Below are 19,063 nucleotides of genomic sequence, written 5' to 3' on the forward strand. Positions count from 1 at the left end.
TGTGATAGAAATGTATCTCATTTATAGACACTGATTTTCTGATATATGGAGTCATTTCGAAGCCAGTGTTAGCCTAATAACTCCAATAGCACTGCCTGTAGACTGATTATGTATGCAAAGCAAAACTTGCACATCACTGCAAAGGAGCTACGGACACAACAGTTAGACGCGCCAGAGGCATTTTGGCACAACGTGCTTTGGACAGATAAAATGAGAGCTCTTTGGCCACAACCCTCCAAAGATACATTGGAGAGAAGATTTAGAGAGCTTGGGAGTGGATCTATTTTGCATTGGGGTGGTGTGGTAAAACTCTTAGGCAAAAATAGAATGACTGTTAGCTCGCTACAAGAGGCATTTATAAGGTGTGATGTCTGCCAAATAAGGTATTACTAACCGCTAACTGACAAGATCGCCAAATTTGTGTGCATGTTACATTTCAATCTGTTAAATTCAGAAAATGTAAAGCAATTGTGCATTACAGTTTTTAAAAAAACGTCATGTTTGAGTTTGTACCCTAGAGATGTCGTGTTAATTGTATTGAGGTGTTTTTTTATTTTTTTTTTACCAAAAGCACTTTACAGTTGATCCAGAAAAGAACACTGGGTAAAAACCAGGCCTGATCCCCCAAAAAGAGAGCAACTGAAGTAAAAAGACAAAACAAAACAAAAAAAACAACAACAATTCCCCAATGAGAAGAATATCACTCAAATCGAGGGAAGAAGTCTCAGGAGAAACAAGGCCATAGAGGGGCAGCCCATTCTCAGCTGGGATAGTTAAGAAAGAACGGTGCTTCTTTCATTAATAAAATCATCAAGACATGCAATTTGATCGACGGTGGCCAAACTGTTGCACACCAAAGTAAAGTATGTGATGACTATTGTATTGTATGAAAAGTGGTAGAGACAACATTTGACATTTTCATGAACAGTTGGGGAAATAACCCCACTTTCCCCAGCTGAAACTATGTTTATGAAGCCCAAAATTAATGGATCTACTATTTATTCTTATCACTGACTGCCCTTGAAACACAAAAACTGTACATTGCAAAACATTATGATTCCGTCTAATCAGTGAATCACTGCTGACACATTAACAGTCTGACCTTGTTTTGAAGTCCTAATGTTTCAATCTCCCACCTGTGTATGATATAATTTAACAGACACTTACATAATTTATCCTGTGCACACAGTTGAGTTTTATACAATTGAGTATATACTGAAGTCACTGGGGTTAACAACCTTGCTCAATGGAACAGGTATGAGGACAGTGCATCACCTGAGAACCAGGTAACACGTCCTGTTCCCTGACCAATGTACTACACTACTGCCCCAAACCGACTCAACACATTGAGGACCATTTATCAGACACTGTCAGGGAGTATACTGTACAAGTTTTACTTTGTGTATTTGAAAAACAGCAAAAATATAAGAACAAGCACAGCTCTTGGCAAATCCAGTAAATGTGACATAATTTACAGTCACATGGCATAATGTTCACCAACTCTAGTGAGGGAACAGTTTGATCATTCTTGTGACAAAGATACATTTTTATGGAAAGCTTCACTCGCGGTCTCTAAATCTCGTATCGGAGTAAACCGTTTCTTTCTCCACTTCCCTCTTGTTCCTCCTCACTTTGGGTTTCTTGGTGGTGAAAGTCAAAGCAGCGTAATTCATTGCTTCCTCTTGACTCTAAAAAGAAAAACACGACACAGCACATATGATTACGCCTCATTCTGATAATAATTTATCACGGATATTCATCTCAGAAATTGACTTTATTTATTTATTTATTTATTTATTTATTTAGTTAGTTAGTTAGTTACTTATTTTAATTAGTTAGTTAGTTAGTTAGCTAGTTAATATTCTAACCTGTTTGCTCGCCATGTCTGCTCCGCTCACTTGGTTGTCTGATGCAGCTCCTGTGTCAGTAAAATGAAAATGCACATAAGCCACTGGTGAGTGTAAGAAATTAACTACTCAGTTTATGCTCTGGTTTTTAATGGTGTACAATCAAATAAGAAGGCTGTTCTTCTTTTTGTACTTCTTGTTCCAGTTCTTTTTTATGTTCTTTTTGCTCTGTCTCTTTCCTGGCTACTCTGTAAAGTGCCTTTGTGACAGTTCTCTGTAAAAAGCGCTACAGAAATAAAATTGTGTTGAATTGCATTCTTTTTCTTCTTATAATAATAATAATAATATATATTATTATATATTATTATTTACATATTTTACTATACATGATATATAGCAGTGTAGCATTGTATAGTATTTATATAGTCATTATTTACCAGTAGACTAGTTGCCCAGAAGGATTATTTTAAAGATGCAGTATTATTAATACCAGGGATAGGATAGGCTCAATGGAGATTACTTTCATTGAAGTATTTCAATTCTTTGGGATGCCATTTAAATGCTTATCGCACTCAATCTTATGACTTCTGCTCAAGAATTTTTTTAAAAGAATCTTGGGGTCACATTATTAGCTATTTGTCTACAATTGTAGTGCAGTGTAGCAAAAATAAAGGAATTATTTAATAATACATTGGAATCATTATCAGAATGTGAAGTGTCATAAATTCAAGAGGCATTTGGCATTCTTCTACATGGATTACTATCATGATGTATTTCTAAAAGCAGTGGGAGACGGTCACCTGCACCAACAAGTAACTTCACCGAGTTGTTTTATAGAACTGGGACTGTATATGAATATTTCTGCATGCTATTAATGAAATGGCCTTACATGTGGATGACAAAATTGTTGTCAAATTTTGAAAGCCAACTACTTTGCAGTAAACACTTAACATATTTTTACGGCCGACATTCTTTTCTTGATTCTGCGCCCTTTAAGATATTGAGTATTTTTACGATCTTGCATGTTTCATACTAGTCTGATTTTATTGAACAAAAACTTAACTGCAAATGTGTTGTACAAGATAATCATGACATATACCGCACATTGATAACTTTGTCTCTTACCTTTGCAATTCTCACAGCTTTTTCTCAATTTCAGAATGAGGACAATATTTAGGATCACGCTCAACATCATTGCTCCCGCCAAGCAATATAGAGGAAGGTCTTTATTTCCTGACATTTTAAAAGCAAAAGTTAGTAAACACCCTGCATGAAAAATATTAATAAGAGCATATGAAGACATTGACAGGAACACCTGTGCAACGAACTGATCAGCATGAGAATGAAAACGAGGGAAGGCAAACAATTTACAACTTACAATATAGACATGAATTAGAAAATGTGAAACAATAATCCAATAATGTCAGATGAAGTCTGTATGCTCTAATGGTTTAAATGATTTAAAACATCAACAAAAAAAAAAGCATGAACAAAGAAAATACTTTTTACTATGTGATTGCATTTTCTCTTACCCTTAACATCCAGCTTGGTCCCGTTCCCAAACAGGATCTCTCCACAGGTGGCCACAGCACAGTAGTAAGTCCCAGCATCAGAGGGGCTGAGGTTCCTCTTGGGGAAGTTGTAGACACAGCTCTGGGTGGGAGACACAGCCCCAGAGCTCCTCTGGCACTCATCACTCCTGGTTCCATGAGTGGAAATGATTCCAGGAGGGGACTCTCCTGAGCCCTGTCTGAACCAGTACACACTGTGTTCTCCTGCACAGGTCTCAGTGTGTACTGTACACTGCAGAGTCACAGAGTCTCCTGGCTGCACTGACTCAGACTCAGGCTGCTGCAGTACTACCGTCCTGTTGTGTGACTCTGAACCTGAAGAATTTTAACAATTAATAACATAACAGGACATATGCTTGGACTCAATCATTATATATGTGCTTTGCTACAGTTATTACCATGATTAACACAGTATTGAATCTAGGCCGTGGCTGAACTTCCCAATCTGGATTAGTGACCAATGCATGCAAAACTGCCTATTTGTCTATTTGTGATGTTTCATTAAAGACTTTAGAAAATCATAATGCAAATTTACAGTGTTTGGCTTAACATGCAATGTCTTAAACAACAGCATACCTTAATATATTTTAACATAGCACTGATCCAATACACAAACACACAAAACAGAGTTTGGCTAACCCTACCCTAAAAGAAAAATCTGCTTTCCTAGGATAATTTAAATTCACTTTTAAAAAGCATATTCCAGATGTTTATTTATTTATAAAAATAACACTTTTCTGCAATATTTCACTGGTATTGTGCCAGTGAGCAAAGTATTTTGTTGCAAGCCTGTAACTACATTACATTACAGGCATTTAGCAGACGCTCTTATCCAGAGCGACTTACACAACTTTTACATTGTATCCATTTATACAGCTGAAGCAATTCCGGTTAAGTACCTTGCTCAAGGGTACAACAGCAGTGTCCTTACCCGGGAATTGAACCTGCGACCTTTCGGTTACAAGCCCAGTTCCTTACCCACTGTGCTACACTCCGTAACTACTGTAAAGCATCATTTTAGGTTCATATTTACCCATCACCATTAAGTCGTCCATCTCCAAAGATGGTCTCTGAAGGCGTCGTAGCGCAGTGGTATGTGGCTGAATCTGATGGCTCTACTTGTGACACAGTCAGGTTAAAGATCCCCTTTGTTCCTTTACCACTGAAGCGTTTCTTAAACTCATCGAAAAATTGAGATTCATTTTCTTTTACAACTTGCACTGCAATGTGCTGAATCTTCTGTCCAAGAGGCTGCTTATACCAACTGATATAAAAAATGTTTTCAGAGTAGAAGCATGGGAGAGTCACAGTGTCTCCGATCTGAGCTCGCACCAGCGTGTCAGGCTGAATTATATTCCCAAGCAGACCATCTGTAAGACGACAGAAAACAATATTTCAATGCAAATGGCAGTGTGAAATACGCAATTAAAAACCACAACAATCTCTGTATAAATAGGTCTATACAGTCCGAATGTAAAGTTATTTTGTCTGACAAGTCAATACAAATTATACACTTACAGACTTTGCTGAAAAGCACAAGAACAGCACAGAGTGGTGGCATCACTGTATCTGAACTCTCCTCTTCTGGAGACTCTCCTCTGCCTGAGACCCTGTTTGTCCTCTGCGCTGTAAAACTCAAACTGTACAGATAAGAGGAGGACTTGAGATAATAATTTCTCTTCATTCACTGAACAGTAGGAGGGCACATGTCAGGGGCAGATTTGATTGGCTGTTTAATGAAGCAAATTATTGGGTGCACAAGAGTGGTGCAAGCATCCGCTGATACACACCATCAGTGTAAAAAAAGAACACTGTTGTCATTATTTCCATCCTGCGTAATAAAGGTCAAATAATAATAATAATTCAGTTGTTATTTACAGTGCAGTAATGTGGAAGTCCTCACATAGTTTTAAATAGGCTACTTTAAGAATAACTTTAGATTGAAAATGGCACCTTAATTCGTACTACGGTTTAATATGTGTGTGTGTGCGTGTGTGTATGTGTGGTGTGTATGGTTGTGTGTATGTGTGTGTGTGTGTGTGTGTATGTGCGCGCAAGTATTTGTGCGTCCATGGAGGTGTATGTCTCTGTGTGTGTGTGTTTGTGTGTTGTGTGTGTGTGTGTGTGTGTATGTGTGTATGGTTGTGTGTGTGTACGTGTGTGTGTGTGTATGTGTGTATGTGTGTATGGTTGTGTGTGTGTGTGTGTGTGTGTGTATGGGTGTGTGCCTTTGTGTGTGTGTGTGTGTTTGTGTATCTGTGGTTGTTCGTCTGTGTGTATGTAAATGTGTGTGCATGTGGTTGTGTGTGTGTGTGTGTGTGTGTGTGTGTGCTTGTGTGCGTGTGTACATGTGTGGGTGCGTATGGTTATGTGTGTGTGTGTGTGTGTGTGTGTGTGTGTGTCGTGTGTGCGCGTGTATATGTGTGGGTGTGTATGGTTGTGTGTCTGTGTATTTGTGTGTGTGTGTGTGTGTGTTATGTTGGTGTGTGTGTGTGTATTGTTGTGTTGTGTGTGTGTGTGTGTGTGTGTTTGCGTGTGTGTTTGTGTGTGCATTGTCCATGGTGCTGAATTTCTCTGCTCTCTTGGGATGGGAACAGTAGGAGTCAGTGCTGCCGTAGCTGCACAGGGCTAGGAATCTGCATTCACAGGCATTTTTGCAATTTTTCACCTTCTTTCATCTGATAACATAAAAAGTGGTCAAAAAATGTTAGAATGGCTGATTATGCTAATTACTTCAGAACATTGGGCAGCTCACTGGAATGTTCATACTGTGATGTTACACTGATCTTATATTGTGATTTGCACTGCACTGAAGCTAGGCGAGGTGTCTTTTAATATGTAATTTAATGATTTCTAATTCCACACCTCATAATTCATTACTGAAATATTTTCTCATCATATAATGAGCAATGTACCAGCAATAACATACATGACGTAGATTGTCCATATCCAGGGTGTCAATGTCAGAGGCCTGAGGTTCTGTCACTGGATGACATCACAATGGCCTCATTATGGGAACTACCTCTGTTATCTCTCCTGGCCGTGTCTCAATGAAGCGTCAGTTCAATCTATTTGCATTTAAACTTAGAGTATATACGTTTTTAAAATATAAATACATTTTTAAACATCATAAATTAGGCTCTCAAAATACATGACATGCATGAGCAGCAATTAAACTTTTTCAATACGGGTTCCTTTAGTCTTTTTGCACAACTGCAACCAGCACTTTCGTTTAAAACAAGACCATGGACAGCACCTGCCCTTCTCACAGGCAGGGGGCCAGGTGTGGCTCATTGTAATTAGGCCAGCTGCTCCTCATTGCTTAATCATTATGAAAGGGCCTTGCTTTCAGGTGTAAGGAGTCTTTTTTCTGAATGGTCGCTCTTGTGTTTGAAGTTTTATTTGTTGTGGACTTTTGGCCTCTGCGGAATCTTTTTATTAATGAAATGTTTTCTGTTGTTTTTCAGTTCCTGGACTAATTTAAGGCCAAGTGTATTTTTTACTTAATTTTTTCCACCGTGTTATACAGTGGCCATCCCCAGCACTGCATCAGAAGGGCTACAAGGCTAAAGGTATTATTAAGAAGACTCCTTGGATACTAAACTTTATTAGGGATTAAATTAATATGCTTATATTTGTACAGTGTTAAAACACCTATTTTACCAACATGTCAAATGTTGACATGAGCTCAGTGAAAGTTAATGAAATGGCTGAAGACACACCATAATTAAAAAAGCTTTCAAACTGCAAGTGAAAGATTTCTGACAGCCCTCTGAAGTGCTGAGAAATGTAGAGAGAGAGAGAGAGAGAGAGAGAAAGAGAGAGAGAGAGAGAGGGCAGGGGACGGAGAGAGAGAGAGAGAGGGAGGGACAGAGAGAGAATGAGAGAGAGATAGAGGGGGGGTGGGAGAGAGAGTGAACAGAAGAAAGAGAGAGATAGATAGGGTGGTACCAAGTAATGTGTGAAATGGGTGCATGCAGAGGAAACCACAAAGGCAGAGCTCAGAGGTTTTGTTTTGAGCCAGTGGCCAGAGAGTCAGACCAAACCACAGAGAGAGATCAGCACCTCCAGCATTGTGCAAAAGCGCCCCTCAGACCAGGAAAGCTTGTCTTAGAGCATGATCTTAAGCACGCTATCAAAGGGAAAGAGGTTATAAACAGTGAACTATAGTTCATACTGACAATGCCCTGCCCCCAACCAACCATTTAATTAGCATTAATTTCAATCGAGTACATTCAAAAACATGTTGAAATTTCTTTGTGCTTAAATCACATGCATTTCCAGCATTCGCCATCTTTATTATATTTGTGTGATGTCGTTTGAATATGGTGAGTAGTAAAATACCAGTAATGTTGCACATGTAAGATTCGAAGGCCACTGTAATCATTTCATGCTGTCAAAACGAAATACTTTACAGTAGCAAATCTAGCCAAGGTAAGGTAATTACTCTCTCCTTGTTCTCTAGATTATCGGCCCCTGTGAACACCCCTGTGAGACAGGCTCTCAGCAGAGTGCATGAACATGTGGATCTGTTCATGTCGTCCTGTACACAGGAAGGAATCTGCCACTGAGTCATTGTGTCTGAACATGTGCCCAGTTGTTCTAAAACATACAGCACAGCATCAATAACTGAGAACACAAGAAAGCTGTCGCTGTGCATACAGGAAGTGTTTTTGTTTCTGAAGGTACAGGGAGGGCTCTGCAAGCAAGAGGCCTAGCCTTCAGAAAGCATATCCAGCTGATCTAAAGCATGCAGGAGAGTACCCTAATCCAGAAGAAGGTTTTCTCTGGCTAAGCAGTGGCACACATATTGGTAGATGTGCCAGATCCAGCCCTGGTATGGATGTCCAAACATATCCATGTGGAGAAAATATCTCAGTAAAATTTTAAATGACAGTATGCATACAGTAAGATGCATTGTGATAGAAATGTATCTCATTTATAGACCCTGATTGTCTGATATATGGAGTCATTTCGACGCCAGTGTTAGCCTAATAACTCCAGTAGCACTGCCTGTAGACTGATTAAGTATGCAAAGCAAAACTTACACATCACTGCAAAGGAGCTACGGACACAACAGTTAGACGCGCCAGAGGCATTTTGCAACAACATAGTCAGAAAATGAGAGCTCTTTTGCATCAAACCCACCAAAGATACATTTAGAGAGAAGATTTAGAGAGCTTGGGAGTGGATCTATTTTGCTTTGGGGTGGTGTGGTAAAACTCTTAGGCAAAAATAGAATGCCTGCTACAAGAGGCATTTAGAAGGTGTGATTTCTGCCAAATACGGTATTACTAACTGCTAACTGACAAGATAGCCAAATTTGTGCGCATGTTACATTTTAATCTGTTAAATTCAGAAAATGTAAAGCAATTGTGCATTACAGTTTTTAAAAAAACATGTCATGTTTAAGTTTGTACCCTAGAGATGTCGTGTTAACTGTGTTGAGCTTCTTCTTTTTTTACCAAAAGCACTTTACAGTTGATCCAGAAAAGAACACTGCGTGAAAACCAGGCCTGATCCCCCAAAAAGAGAGCAACTGAAGTAAAAAGACAAAACAAAACAAAAAAAACAACAACAATTCCCCAATGAGAAGAATATCACTCAAATCGTGGGAAGAAGTCTCAGGAGAAACAAGGCCATAGAGGGGCAGGCCAATCTCAGCTGGGATAGTTAAGAAAGAACGGTGCTTCTTTCATTAATAAAATCATCAAGACAAGCAATTTGACTGGCGCTAGCCAAACTGTTGCACACCAAAGTAAAGTATGTGATAACTATTGTATTGTATGAAAAGTGGTAGAGACAAAATTTGACATTTTCATAAACAGTTGGGGAAATAACTCCACTTTCCCCAGATTTACTTTTATCACTGACTGCCCCTGAATCACAAAAACTGTACATTGCAAAACATTATGAGTACGTCTAATCAGTGCATCACTGCTGACACATTAACAGTCTGCCCTTGTTTTGAAGTCTTAATGTTTCGCTCGCCCATCTCTGCGTGATATCATTTAACAGACACTTACATAATTTAACCTGTGCACACAGTTGAGTTTTATACAGTTGAGTTACCAACCTTGCTCAGTGGAACAGGTATGAGGACAGTGCTTCACCTAAGAACCAGGTAACATGTCCTGTTCCCTAACCAATGTACTACACCACTGCCCCAGACCGACTCAACACATTGAGGACCATTTATCAGACACTGTCAGGGAGTATTCTGTACAAGTTTTAATTTGTGTATTTGAAAAACAGCATAATGTAAGAACAAGCACAGCTCTTGGCAAATCCTATAAGTGTGATATCATTTACAGTCACATGGCATAATGTTCACCAACTCTAGTGAGGGAACAGTTTGATCATTCTTGTGACAAAGATGAATTTTTATGGAAAGCTTCACTCGCGGTCTCTAAATTCTATCGAGTAACCGTTTCTTTCTCACTTCCCTTGTTCCCTCATTTGGGTTCTTGTGGAAGTCAAGAGCGTAATGCATTTCTGCCTCTTGACTCTAAAAAGAAAATCACAACACACCACATATGATTACGCCTCATTCTGATAATAATTTATCACGGATAATTCATCTCAGAAATTGACTATTTATTTATTTATTTACTTATTTATTTAGTTAGTTACTTATTTTAATTAGTTAGTTAGTTAGTTAGCTAGTTAATATTCTGACCTGTTTGCTCGCCATGTCTTCAACGCTCTCTTGGTTGTTTGATGCAGCTCCTGTGTCAGTAAAATGAAAATGCACATAAGCCGCTGGTGGGTGAAAGAAATTAATTATGCTCTGATTTTGAATGGTGTACAATCAAATAAGAAAGCTGTTCTTCTTTTTGTACTTCTTGTTCTACTTCTTTTTTATACTCTTTTTGCTCTGTCTCTTTTCTGGCTACTCTGTAAAGTGCCTTTGTGACAGTTCTCTGTAAAAAGCGCTACAGAAATAAAATTGTGTTGAATTGCATTCTTTTTCTTCTTCTTATAATAATAAAAATTATTATTATTATAATTATTATTATTATTATTATTATTATTATTACAATTATTACCATTATTATTAGTTTATTAGTTACTATTAACAATAATATTCATAGCAGTCGTAGCACTTCTGGTAGTAGTTTTTCATATAGTCAATTATATTCATCACAGTAGGACCATTAGTTGCTGCTCAGAGAAGGAGTATATCTGAAGAATGCAGCTATTATGTAATCACCAGGGAATCAGGATAGGTTTCAATGGAGATTACATATCACTTAAAAAGTATTTTAATTTGTTTGGGATGCCAGTTAATTCTGCTAATTCCGCACTCAATCTTATTGACTTCTGCTCAAGAATTTTTTTAAAAGAATCTTGGGGTCACATTATTGCTATTTTGTCTACAACTTGGTTAGTGCCAGCTGGTAGCAAAAAAAAATATAAATATATAACATGGGATCATTATCAGAATGTGAAGCGTCATAAATTCAAGAGGCATTTGGCATTCTTCTACATGTAATCTCTGTGTATCTAAAAGCAGTGGGAGACGGTCACCTGCACCAACAAAGTAACTTCACCCGAGGTTGTTTTATAGAACAGGGACTGTATATGAATATTTCTGCATGCTATTAATGAAATGGCCTTACAAGTGGATGACAAAATTGTTGTCAAATTTTGAAAGCCAACTACTTTGCAGTAAACACTTTTTTTACGGCCGACATTCTTTTCTTGATTCTGCGCCCTTTAAGATATTGAGTATTTTTACGATCTTGCATGTTTCATACTAGTCTGATTTTATTGAACAAAAACTTAACTGCAAATGTGTTGTACAAGATAATCATGACATATACCGCACATTGATAACTTTGTCTCTTACCTTTGCAATTCTCACAGCTTTTTCTCAATTTCAGAATGAGGACAATATTTAGGATCACGCTCAACATCAAAGCTCCCGCCAAGCAATATAGAGGAAGGGCTTCATTTCCTGACATTTTAAAAGCAAAAGTTAGTAAACACCCTGCATGAAAAATATTAATAAGAGCATATGAAGACATTGACAGGAACACCTGTGCAACGAACTGATCAGCATGAGAATGAAAACGAGGGAAGGCAAACAATTTACAACTTACAATATAGACATGAATTAGAAAATGTGAAACAATAATCCAATAATGTCAGATGAAGTATGTTCGGAGACAATGCTCTTACTATGTGATTGATTTGTTTCCTTTCCGTCAACATTCAGCTTGGTTCCGTTCCCAAACAGGATCTCCCCACAGGTGGCCACAGCACAGTAGTAAGTCCCAGCATCAGAGGGGCTGAGGTTCCTCTTGGGGAAGTTGTAGACACAGCTCTGTGTGGGAGACACAGCCCCAGAGCTCCTCTGGCACTCATCACTCCTGGTTCCATGGGTGTAAATGATTCCTGGAGTGGACTCTCCTGAGCCCTGTCTGAACCAGTACACGCTGTGTTCTCCTGCACAGGTCTCAGTGTGTACTGTACACTGCAGAGTCACAGAGTCTCCTGGCTGCACTGACTCAGACTCGGGCTGCTGCAGTACTACTGTCCTGCTGTGTGACTCTGACCCTGAAGAATCTTAACAATTAAAAACATAACAGGACATATGCTTGGACTCAATCATTATATATGTGCTTTGCTACAGTTATTACCATGATTACCACAGTTTTGAATCTAGGCCGTGGCTGAACTTCCCAATCTGGATTAGTGACCAATGCATGCAAAACTGCCTATTTGTCTATTTGTGATGTTTCATTAAATACTTTAGAAAATCATAATGCAAATTTACAGTGTTTGGCTTAACATGCAATGTCTTAAACAACAGCATACCTTAATATTTTACATAGACTGATCCCATACAAACACACCAAACAGAGTTTGGCTAACCCTACCCTAAAGGAAAGATCTGCTTTCCTAGGATAATTTAAATTCACTTTTAAAAAGCATATTCCAGATGTTTATTTATTTATAAAAATAACACTTCTGCAATATTTCACTGGTATTGTACCAGTGAGCAAAGAATTTTGTTGAAAGTCTGTACATTAAAAAACTAGTATAAAGTATCATCTAAGGTTCATATTTACCCATCACCATTAACATGGTTCCATTTCCAAAGCTGGTCTCTCTGTAGACTGTAACAGCGCAGTAGTATGTGGCTGAATCCGTTGGCTCTACTTGTGACACAGTCAGGTTAAAGGTCCCCTTTGAAGAATTAACACTAAAACGTTTATTGTTTTTAAATTCATTGAAAAAGTCAGGATATTTTTCACTGTAAAAATGCACTGCTATTTTATGAATCTTCTGTCCAAGAGGCTGCTTATACCAACTGATATCATAAAAATGTACAGAGTAGAAGCATGGTAGAGTCACAGTGTCTCCGATCTTAACTCGCACAAGCGCATCAGGCTGAATTATATTCCCAAGCAGACCATCTGTAGGACGACAGAAAGCAATATTTCAATGCAAATGGCAGTGTCAAATACGCAATTAAAAAAGCACAGCAATCTCTGTATAAATGCCTCTATACAGTTCCAGTGTAATGTTATTTTGGCTGACAAGTCAATAATAATTATAGACTTACAGACTTTGCTGAAAAACACAAGAACAGCACAGAGTGGTGGCATCACTGTATCTGAACTCTCCTCTTCTGGAGACTCTCCTCTGCCTGAGACCCTGTGTGTCCTCTGCGCTGTAAAACTCAAACTGTACAGATAAAAGGAGGACTTGAGGTAATAATTTCCAGCGATTCACTGAAGAGTAGGAGGGCACATGTCAGGGCAGATTTGATGCGTAATGAGTTATTGGGCTTGCACAAAGCTGCACAGCATCGTAATAACCTCAGTGCACAAAGAAGACTGTTCATATTCCATCCGCTAATAAAAAGGCAAATAATAATAAACCGTTGTTATTTCAGTGCTTAAATGTAAGCTCAAAAAGCTTTTAATAGGTTACTTTAAGAATAACTTTGGATTGAAAATGGCACTTAATAGGTACTACGGTATAATTTGTGTGAAATGGCTGTATCGTATGTGTGTTATGATGTGTGTGTGTGAGTGTGTGTGTGGTGTGTGTGTGCTGTGAGGTGTGTTGTGTTTGTGTGAGTGTGTGTGTGTGTGTGTGTGTCTGTGTGTGTGTGTGTGTTTGTGTATCTGTGGTTGTGAGTGTGTGTGTGAGTGTGTGTGCATCCGTGAGTGTGTATGTGTGTGTGTGTGTGGTTGTGTGTGTGTGTGTATGTCTGTGTATGTGTATGTGTGTGTGCATGTTGTTTTGTGTGTGGGTATGTGTGTGTGTGTGTGTGTGTATGTGTTCGCGTATGGTTGTATGTGTGTGTGTGTGTGCATATGTATGGGTGTATATGGCTGTGTGTGTGTGCATTGTTCTGTGTGTGTGTGTGTGTGTGCGTGTGTATACGTGTGGGTGCGTATGGTTGTCTGTGCGTGTGTGTGTGTGTGTGTTTGTGTGTGTGCACTGTCCACGGTGCTGAATTTCTCTGCTCTCCCTGTGATGGGACAGTAGGAGTCAGTGCTGCTCGTAGCTGGACATTCCTGTCATTCTGCATTCACATGTATTTTTGCAATTTTTCAACTTCTTTCATCTGAAAACATGATAAAAGTGGTTACAATATTTAGAATGACTGATTATGCTAATTACTTCAGAATATTGGGCATCATAAATTAGGCTCTCAAAATACATGACATGCATGAGCAGCAATTAAACTTTTTCAATACGGGTTCCTTTAGTCTTTTTGCACAACTGCAACCAGCACTTTCGTTTAAAACAAGACCATGGACAGCACCGGCCCTTCTCACAGGCAGGGGGGCAGGTGTGGCTCATTGTAATTAGGCCAGCTGCTCCTCATTGCTTAATCATTATGAAAGGGCCTTGCTTTCAGGTGTAAGGAGTCTTTTTTTCTGAATGGTTGCTCTTGTGTTTGAAGTTTTGTTTGTTGTGGACTTTTGGCCTCTGTGGAACTTTTTTATTAATTAAATGTTTTCTGTTGTTTTTCAGTTCCTGGACTAATATAAGGCCAAGTGTATTTTTTACTTAATTTTTTCCACTGTGTTATACAGTGGCCATCCCCAGCACTGCATCAGAAGGGCTGTAAGGCTAAAGGTATTATTAAGAAGACTCCTTGGATACTAAACTTTATTAGGGATTAAATTAATATGTTTATATTTGTACAGTGTTAAAACACCTATTTTACCAACATGTCAAATGTTGACATGAGCTCAGTGAAAGTTAATGAAATGGCTTAAGACACACTATAATTAAAAAAGCTTTCAAACTGCAAGTGAAAGATTTCTGACAGCCCTATGATCTAAGTGCTGGGAAATGTAGAGAGAGAGATAGAGAGATGGCAGGGGATGGAGAGAGAGAGAGAGGGGGAGGGAGAGAGAGAGAGAGATGGGGGGGAGAGAGAGAGAGTGAACCGAAGAAAGAGAGAGAGATAGATAGGGTGGTACCAAGTAATGTGTGAAATGGGTGCATGCAGAGGAAACCACAAAGGCACAGCTCAGAGGTTTTGTTTTGAGCCAGAGAGTCAGACTGAGCCACAGAGAGAGCTGCGCCTCCAGCATTGTGCAAAAACCCCCCTCAGACCAGGAAAGCAGTTCTTAGAACGTGATCTTTACCACACTCTCAAAGGGAAAGAGGTTATAAACAGTGAACTATAGTTCATACTGACAATGCCCTGCCCCCAACCAACAGTGCCTAATGGGAATTAACTTGCAGGGATTCTACTCTATTTGGTCACACACACACACACACACAGGCACGCACTCTCTCTTCCCCCTCACCCATGCACTCACATCCTGTTAGTCAAACCCCCCCATGATACAAGGATAGTTTCATGTGAGTCCATTCTGCTCCACACCTTACTCCGCACATACATTTATGAAGAATGCTGCATGTCCTGAATGAGTCAGCTGGTCACATGACCATGGAATGTACCATCAGGGCAGGACAAGGAGGGGAATAATCACAATGCTGTGCATTTCATGATGCATTTCATGATGTGTGTGCTGAAAAAAACTTTATTTCAGTATTTTTATTTGACTTATTGAGTGTTTATTTAAATCTTTTAATGATGTGCACTTCACTGAGTATTTTATGTATAATGATATCCAACACTGCAAGCAGTACATCAACAATTTGACAGGTTCACACAAGCAGAAGAACATGTCTAAAACAACATAATCAGACAAATACGGTGGGACGCGTAAAAATTTCAGATCGTAGTTTCCTAAATTATCATCATCTAAATGTCACATTTACAAATAATGTAATGACTATGCTGTGCTGCTCCCTACTGGTAAAACTGTGAACTACTTACATTGTAATAGAAGGTTAAGATGACATAATGCACTGACAACATAAACATGCAAATGATAATGAATATAGATCAGAAATGAAAGATTAAGTTATTTAGTAAATTATAAGTAAATTATAGAGAGTAATACTGAAATGTCCTAATTATGTACTATATTGTACATGGAATAGATTTTGTCATTTTATTGTAAGATAAATGCACAGTTTTCTAAACCTCTCTTGTCTGGTCTGTTGTAATGGAAAGGTGGTCTGAGGTGTGAAGTGAATAAATTTGATCGGAGCATCAGTGTGGTTTCTGCGAGAGAGGGAGTAGCTGCAGGTCAGTCTTCCTGTGCAGCTCTGGTGTGTGTAGAGCTGAATGTATAAGGCTGTGAGTGGAAAATAACTGGGCCTCCCCTGTCACCACAACAGAGCAGACTGAAACAGACAAACACATTTTACTTGTAATGAAAGAGAGAGCCGTGTGTAAAAGCCTTCAGAAACAATAAGCAGTGCAGTGACCTCAGAGCAGGAAGCATATCAGCCAAAGTTTTCTGTTCATGTGACCTTTAATGCCTGCCTTTTATTATTTTACTGTCCCCATTCGATAAGGGAGGCATTATTCAGTCTAATTTTGTACCAGAGCATTCTGAAAGCCATAAAAATGTTTGTTTTTTTTTTGTTGTTTTTTTGTTTTTTTTTTTGAAAAATATCATTTCCATTCATATGTGGAATTTAATAAACTGAGAGAAATAAATCAGTAAACATGGTATGTGAGAAAGTTTGGGCAACAACCATGTGCTGAAATTTCTCCTGTCAGAAACATCATTGGGAAGTGAAAGTTATGCGGGAATGCATTGAAGACACAACAAGATGTTGGAAGACTGAGAAAAATGTCCAACAGCACTGCCTGTTGACTGGTTAGGTATGCTAAGCAAAACTTACACATCATTGCAAAGTACCTGTAGACACAAAGTGCTTTGGACAGATAAAATAAAAATTCTTTGGCCACAACCACCAAATATACACTTAGAGAGAAAATGTGGAGAGCTTGGGAGTGGATCTATTTTGCTTTGGGGTGGTGTGGTAAAACTCTTAGGCAAAAATAGAATGACTGTTAGCTCGCTATACAGGAAGCATTTAGAAGGTGTGATTTCGGCCATATAATGTGATACTAACCGCTAACTGGTAAGATACCTAAATTTCTGTGCATGCTTTTTTTTTTTTTATAGAAATACGTCATGTTTGAGTTTTTAAAACAGTTGTGTTACTGAAATGATCAGTTTCTATTGGCTTTTTTTTTTGTTATCAGAAACACTGTCACACAAAACAGGCCTGATCCTCCAAAAAGAGAGCAACTTGAGTAAAAAAAAAAAAAAACAATTCCCAGTGAGAAGAAATCTCAAATAGAGGAAGAAAATCTCCAAGGAAGAAGTCTCTAGAGGGGCAGCCCATCTCAGCTGGGATAGTTCAGACAGAACTATGCTTCTTTTCATTAATAAAAACATGAAGACATGCAATTTGATCACAGTGGCCAAACTTCTGCACACCACTATGTAAGTATGATGACTATTGTATTGTATGAAAAGTGGTACGGACAGAATTTGACCATTCATAAACAGTTGGGGAAATAACTCCCAGAAGGACACTATGTTCCATGACACCCCAAAAAATTAATGGATTACTACAGTCACTTGTTTTGAAGTCCTAATGTTTCATCTCCCCGTGATGATATCTTAACAGACACTTACATAATTTAACCTGTGCACACAGTTGAGTTTTATACAGTTGAGTTACCAACCTTGCTCAGTGGAACAGGTATGAGGACAGTGCTTCACCTAAGAACCAGGTAACATGTCCTGTTCCCTAACCAATGTACTACACCACTGCCCCAGACCGACTCAACACATTGAGGACCATTTATCAGACACTGTCAGGGAGTATACTGTACAAGTTTTACTTTGTGTATTTGAAAAACAGCTGAATTTAAGCACAGCTCTTGGCAAATCCTGTAAGTGTGATATCATTTACAACCACATGGCATATGTTCACCAACTCTAGTGAGGAAACAGTTTGATCATTTTTGTGATTCATTTTTATGGAAAGCTTCACTCGCGGTCTCTAAATCTCGTATCGGAGTAAACTGTTTCTTTCTCCACTTCCCTCTTGTTCCGCCTCACTTTGGGTTTCTTGTTGGTGAAAGTCAAAGCAGCGTAATTCATTGATTCCTCTTGACTCTAAAAAGAAAAACATGACACACCACATATGATTACACCTCAATCTCATAATAATAGCAGAATATTCACCACAGAAATTGACTTTATTTATTTATTTATTTATTTATTTATTTAGTTAGTTAGTTAGTTAGTTAGTTAGTTAGTTAGTTAGTTAGTTAATTAGCTTTAAAAATTTTCACAACATAATATTTTTACCTGTTTGTTCACTATGTCTGCTCCGTTCACTTGGTTGTTTGATGCAGCTCCTGTGTCGGTAAAAGGAAAATATGCATAAGCCGCTGGTGAGTGTAAGAAATTAATTAGTCAGTTTATGCTCTGATTTTTGGTTTACAATCAAATAAGAAAGCTGTTCTTGTTGTACTTCTTCTTCTTGTTCTTGTTATTTTTGCTTGTTCTTTGTCTATTTCCTTGCTACTCCGTAAAGTGTCTATGTGACAGTTCTCTGTAAAGGGCGCTATACAAATAAAATTGCATTGAATCCATTTTCTTCTTCTTCTTCTTCTTCTTCTTATTATTATTATTATTATTATTATTATTATTATTATATTGTATTTTTGTTATTATTGTTAACATTACCATTATTGTTACTATTAACAATCATATTCAAAGCAGTATTAGCAGCTCTGGTAGTAGATTTTCATATAATCAATTATATTCACCAGTAGGACCGTAAGTTGTTACTCCAAGGATAATTCTTATCTCGACTCTGCGCCCTTTAAGATATTGAGTATTTTTATTATATTTTATGTTTCATACTAGTCTGATTTGATTTAACAAAAAAAATCAACTGCAAATACAGGTATATAGTAAAAAATAATCATGACGTATAACACTCATTGATAACGTGGTCTCTTACCTTTGCAATTCTCACAGATCTTTCTCCTGTTCAGAGCGAGGACAATATTTAGGACCACACTCAACGCCAAAGCTCCCGCCAAGCAATAAAGAGGAAGACGTTCATTCCCTGACATTTTAAAAGCAAGATTTAGTATAACGCTCTGCAGTAATATTAATAAGGGCATGACAAGAGATTTGTAGTGACACCTGTCCAAAGAACTGATCAGCAAGAGAATAAAAATGAGGTCAACAATAAAAATATGTCAAACAA

The 19,063-nt window shown here is 38.2% G+C and overlaps 2 protein-coding genes across 6 annotated transcripts in view; both read right to left on the bottom strand.

Moving 5' to 3' along the window:
• Nucleotides 1-1,370: 1,370 nt before the first annotated feature.
• The window catches only part of LOC135249948 (immunoglobulin kappa light chain-like), a 68,802-nt gene continuing 51,109 nt past the window's right edge, over nt 1,371-19,063 (bottom strand). For 3 of the 5 annotated variants that reach the window (XM_064325677.1, XM_064325678.1, XM_064325673.1), the window contains exon 7: nt 1,371-1,442. Coding sequence is in view for 2 of the 5 variants with exons in the window: in XM_064325675.1 (XP_064181745.1) it covers nt 1,560-1,688 (129 nt within the window). In the remaining 3 variants the exon portion in view is untranslated. Of the gene's footprint in view, nt 1,689-19,063 lie in introns of all 5 variants that reach the window. The other 2 variants (XM_064325675.1, XM_064325674.1) reach the window with 1 other exon arrangement.
• LOC135249938 (uncharacterized) overlaps nt 17,461-19,063 on the bottom strand; it is a 48,823-nt gene continuing 47,220 nt past the window's right edge. The window contains exons 6-8 of the mRNA XM_064325650.1: nt 18,812-18,919; nt 18,151-18,200; nt 17,461-17,955 (exon numbers count right to left, since the gene is read on the bottom strand). Of these exons, the coding sequence (XP_064181720.1) occupies nt 17,827-17,955; nt 18,151-18,200; nt 18,812-18,919 (287 nt within the window). The 3' untranslated portion in view covers nt 17,461-17,826. The remainder of the gene's footprint in view (nt 17,956-18,150; nt 18,201-18,811; nt 18,920-19,063) is intronic.

Source organism: Anguilla rostrata, chromosome 3 (genome assembly GCF_018555375.3).
Source record: "Anguilla rostrata isolate EN2019 chromosome 3, ASM1855537v3, whole genome shotgun sequence".
Classification (NCBI taxonomy): domain Eukaryota; kingdom Metazoa; phylum Chordata; class Actinopteri; order Anguilliformes; family Anguillidae; genus Anguilla; species Anguilla rostrata.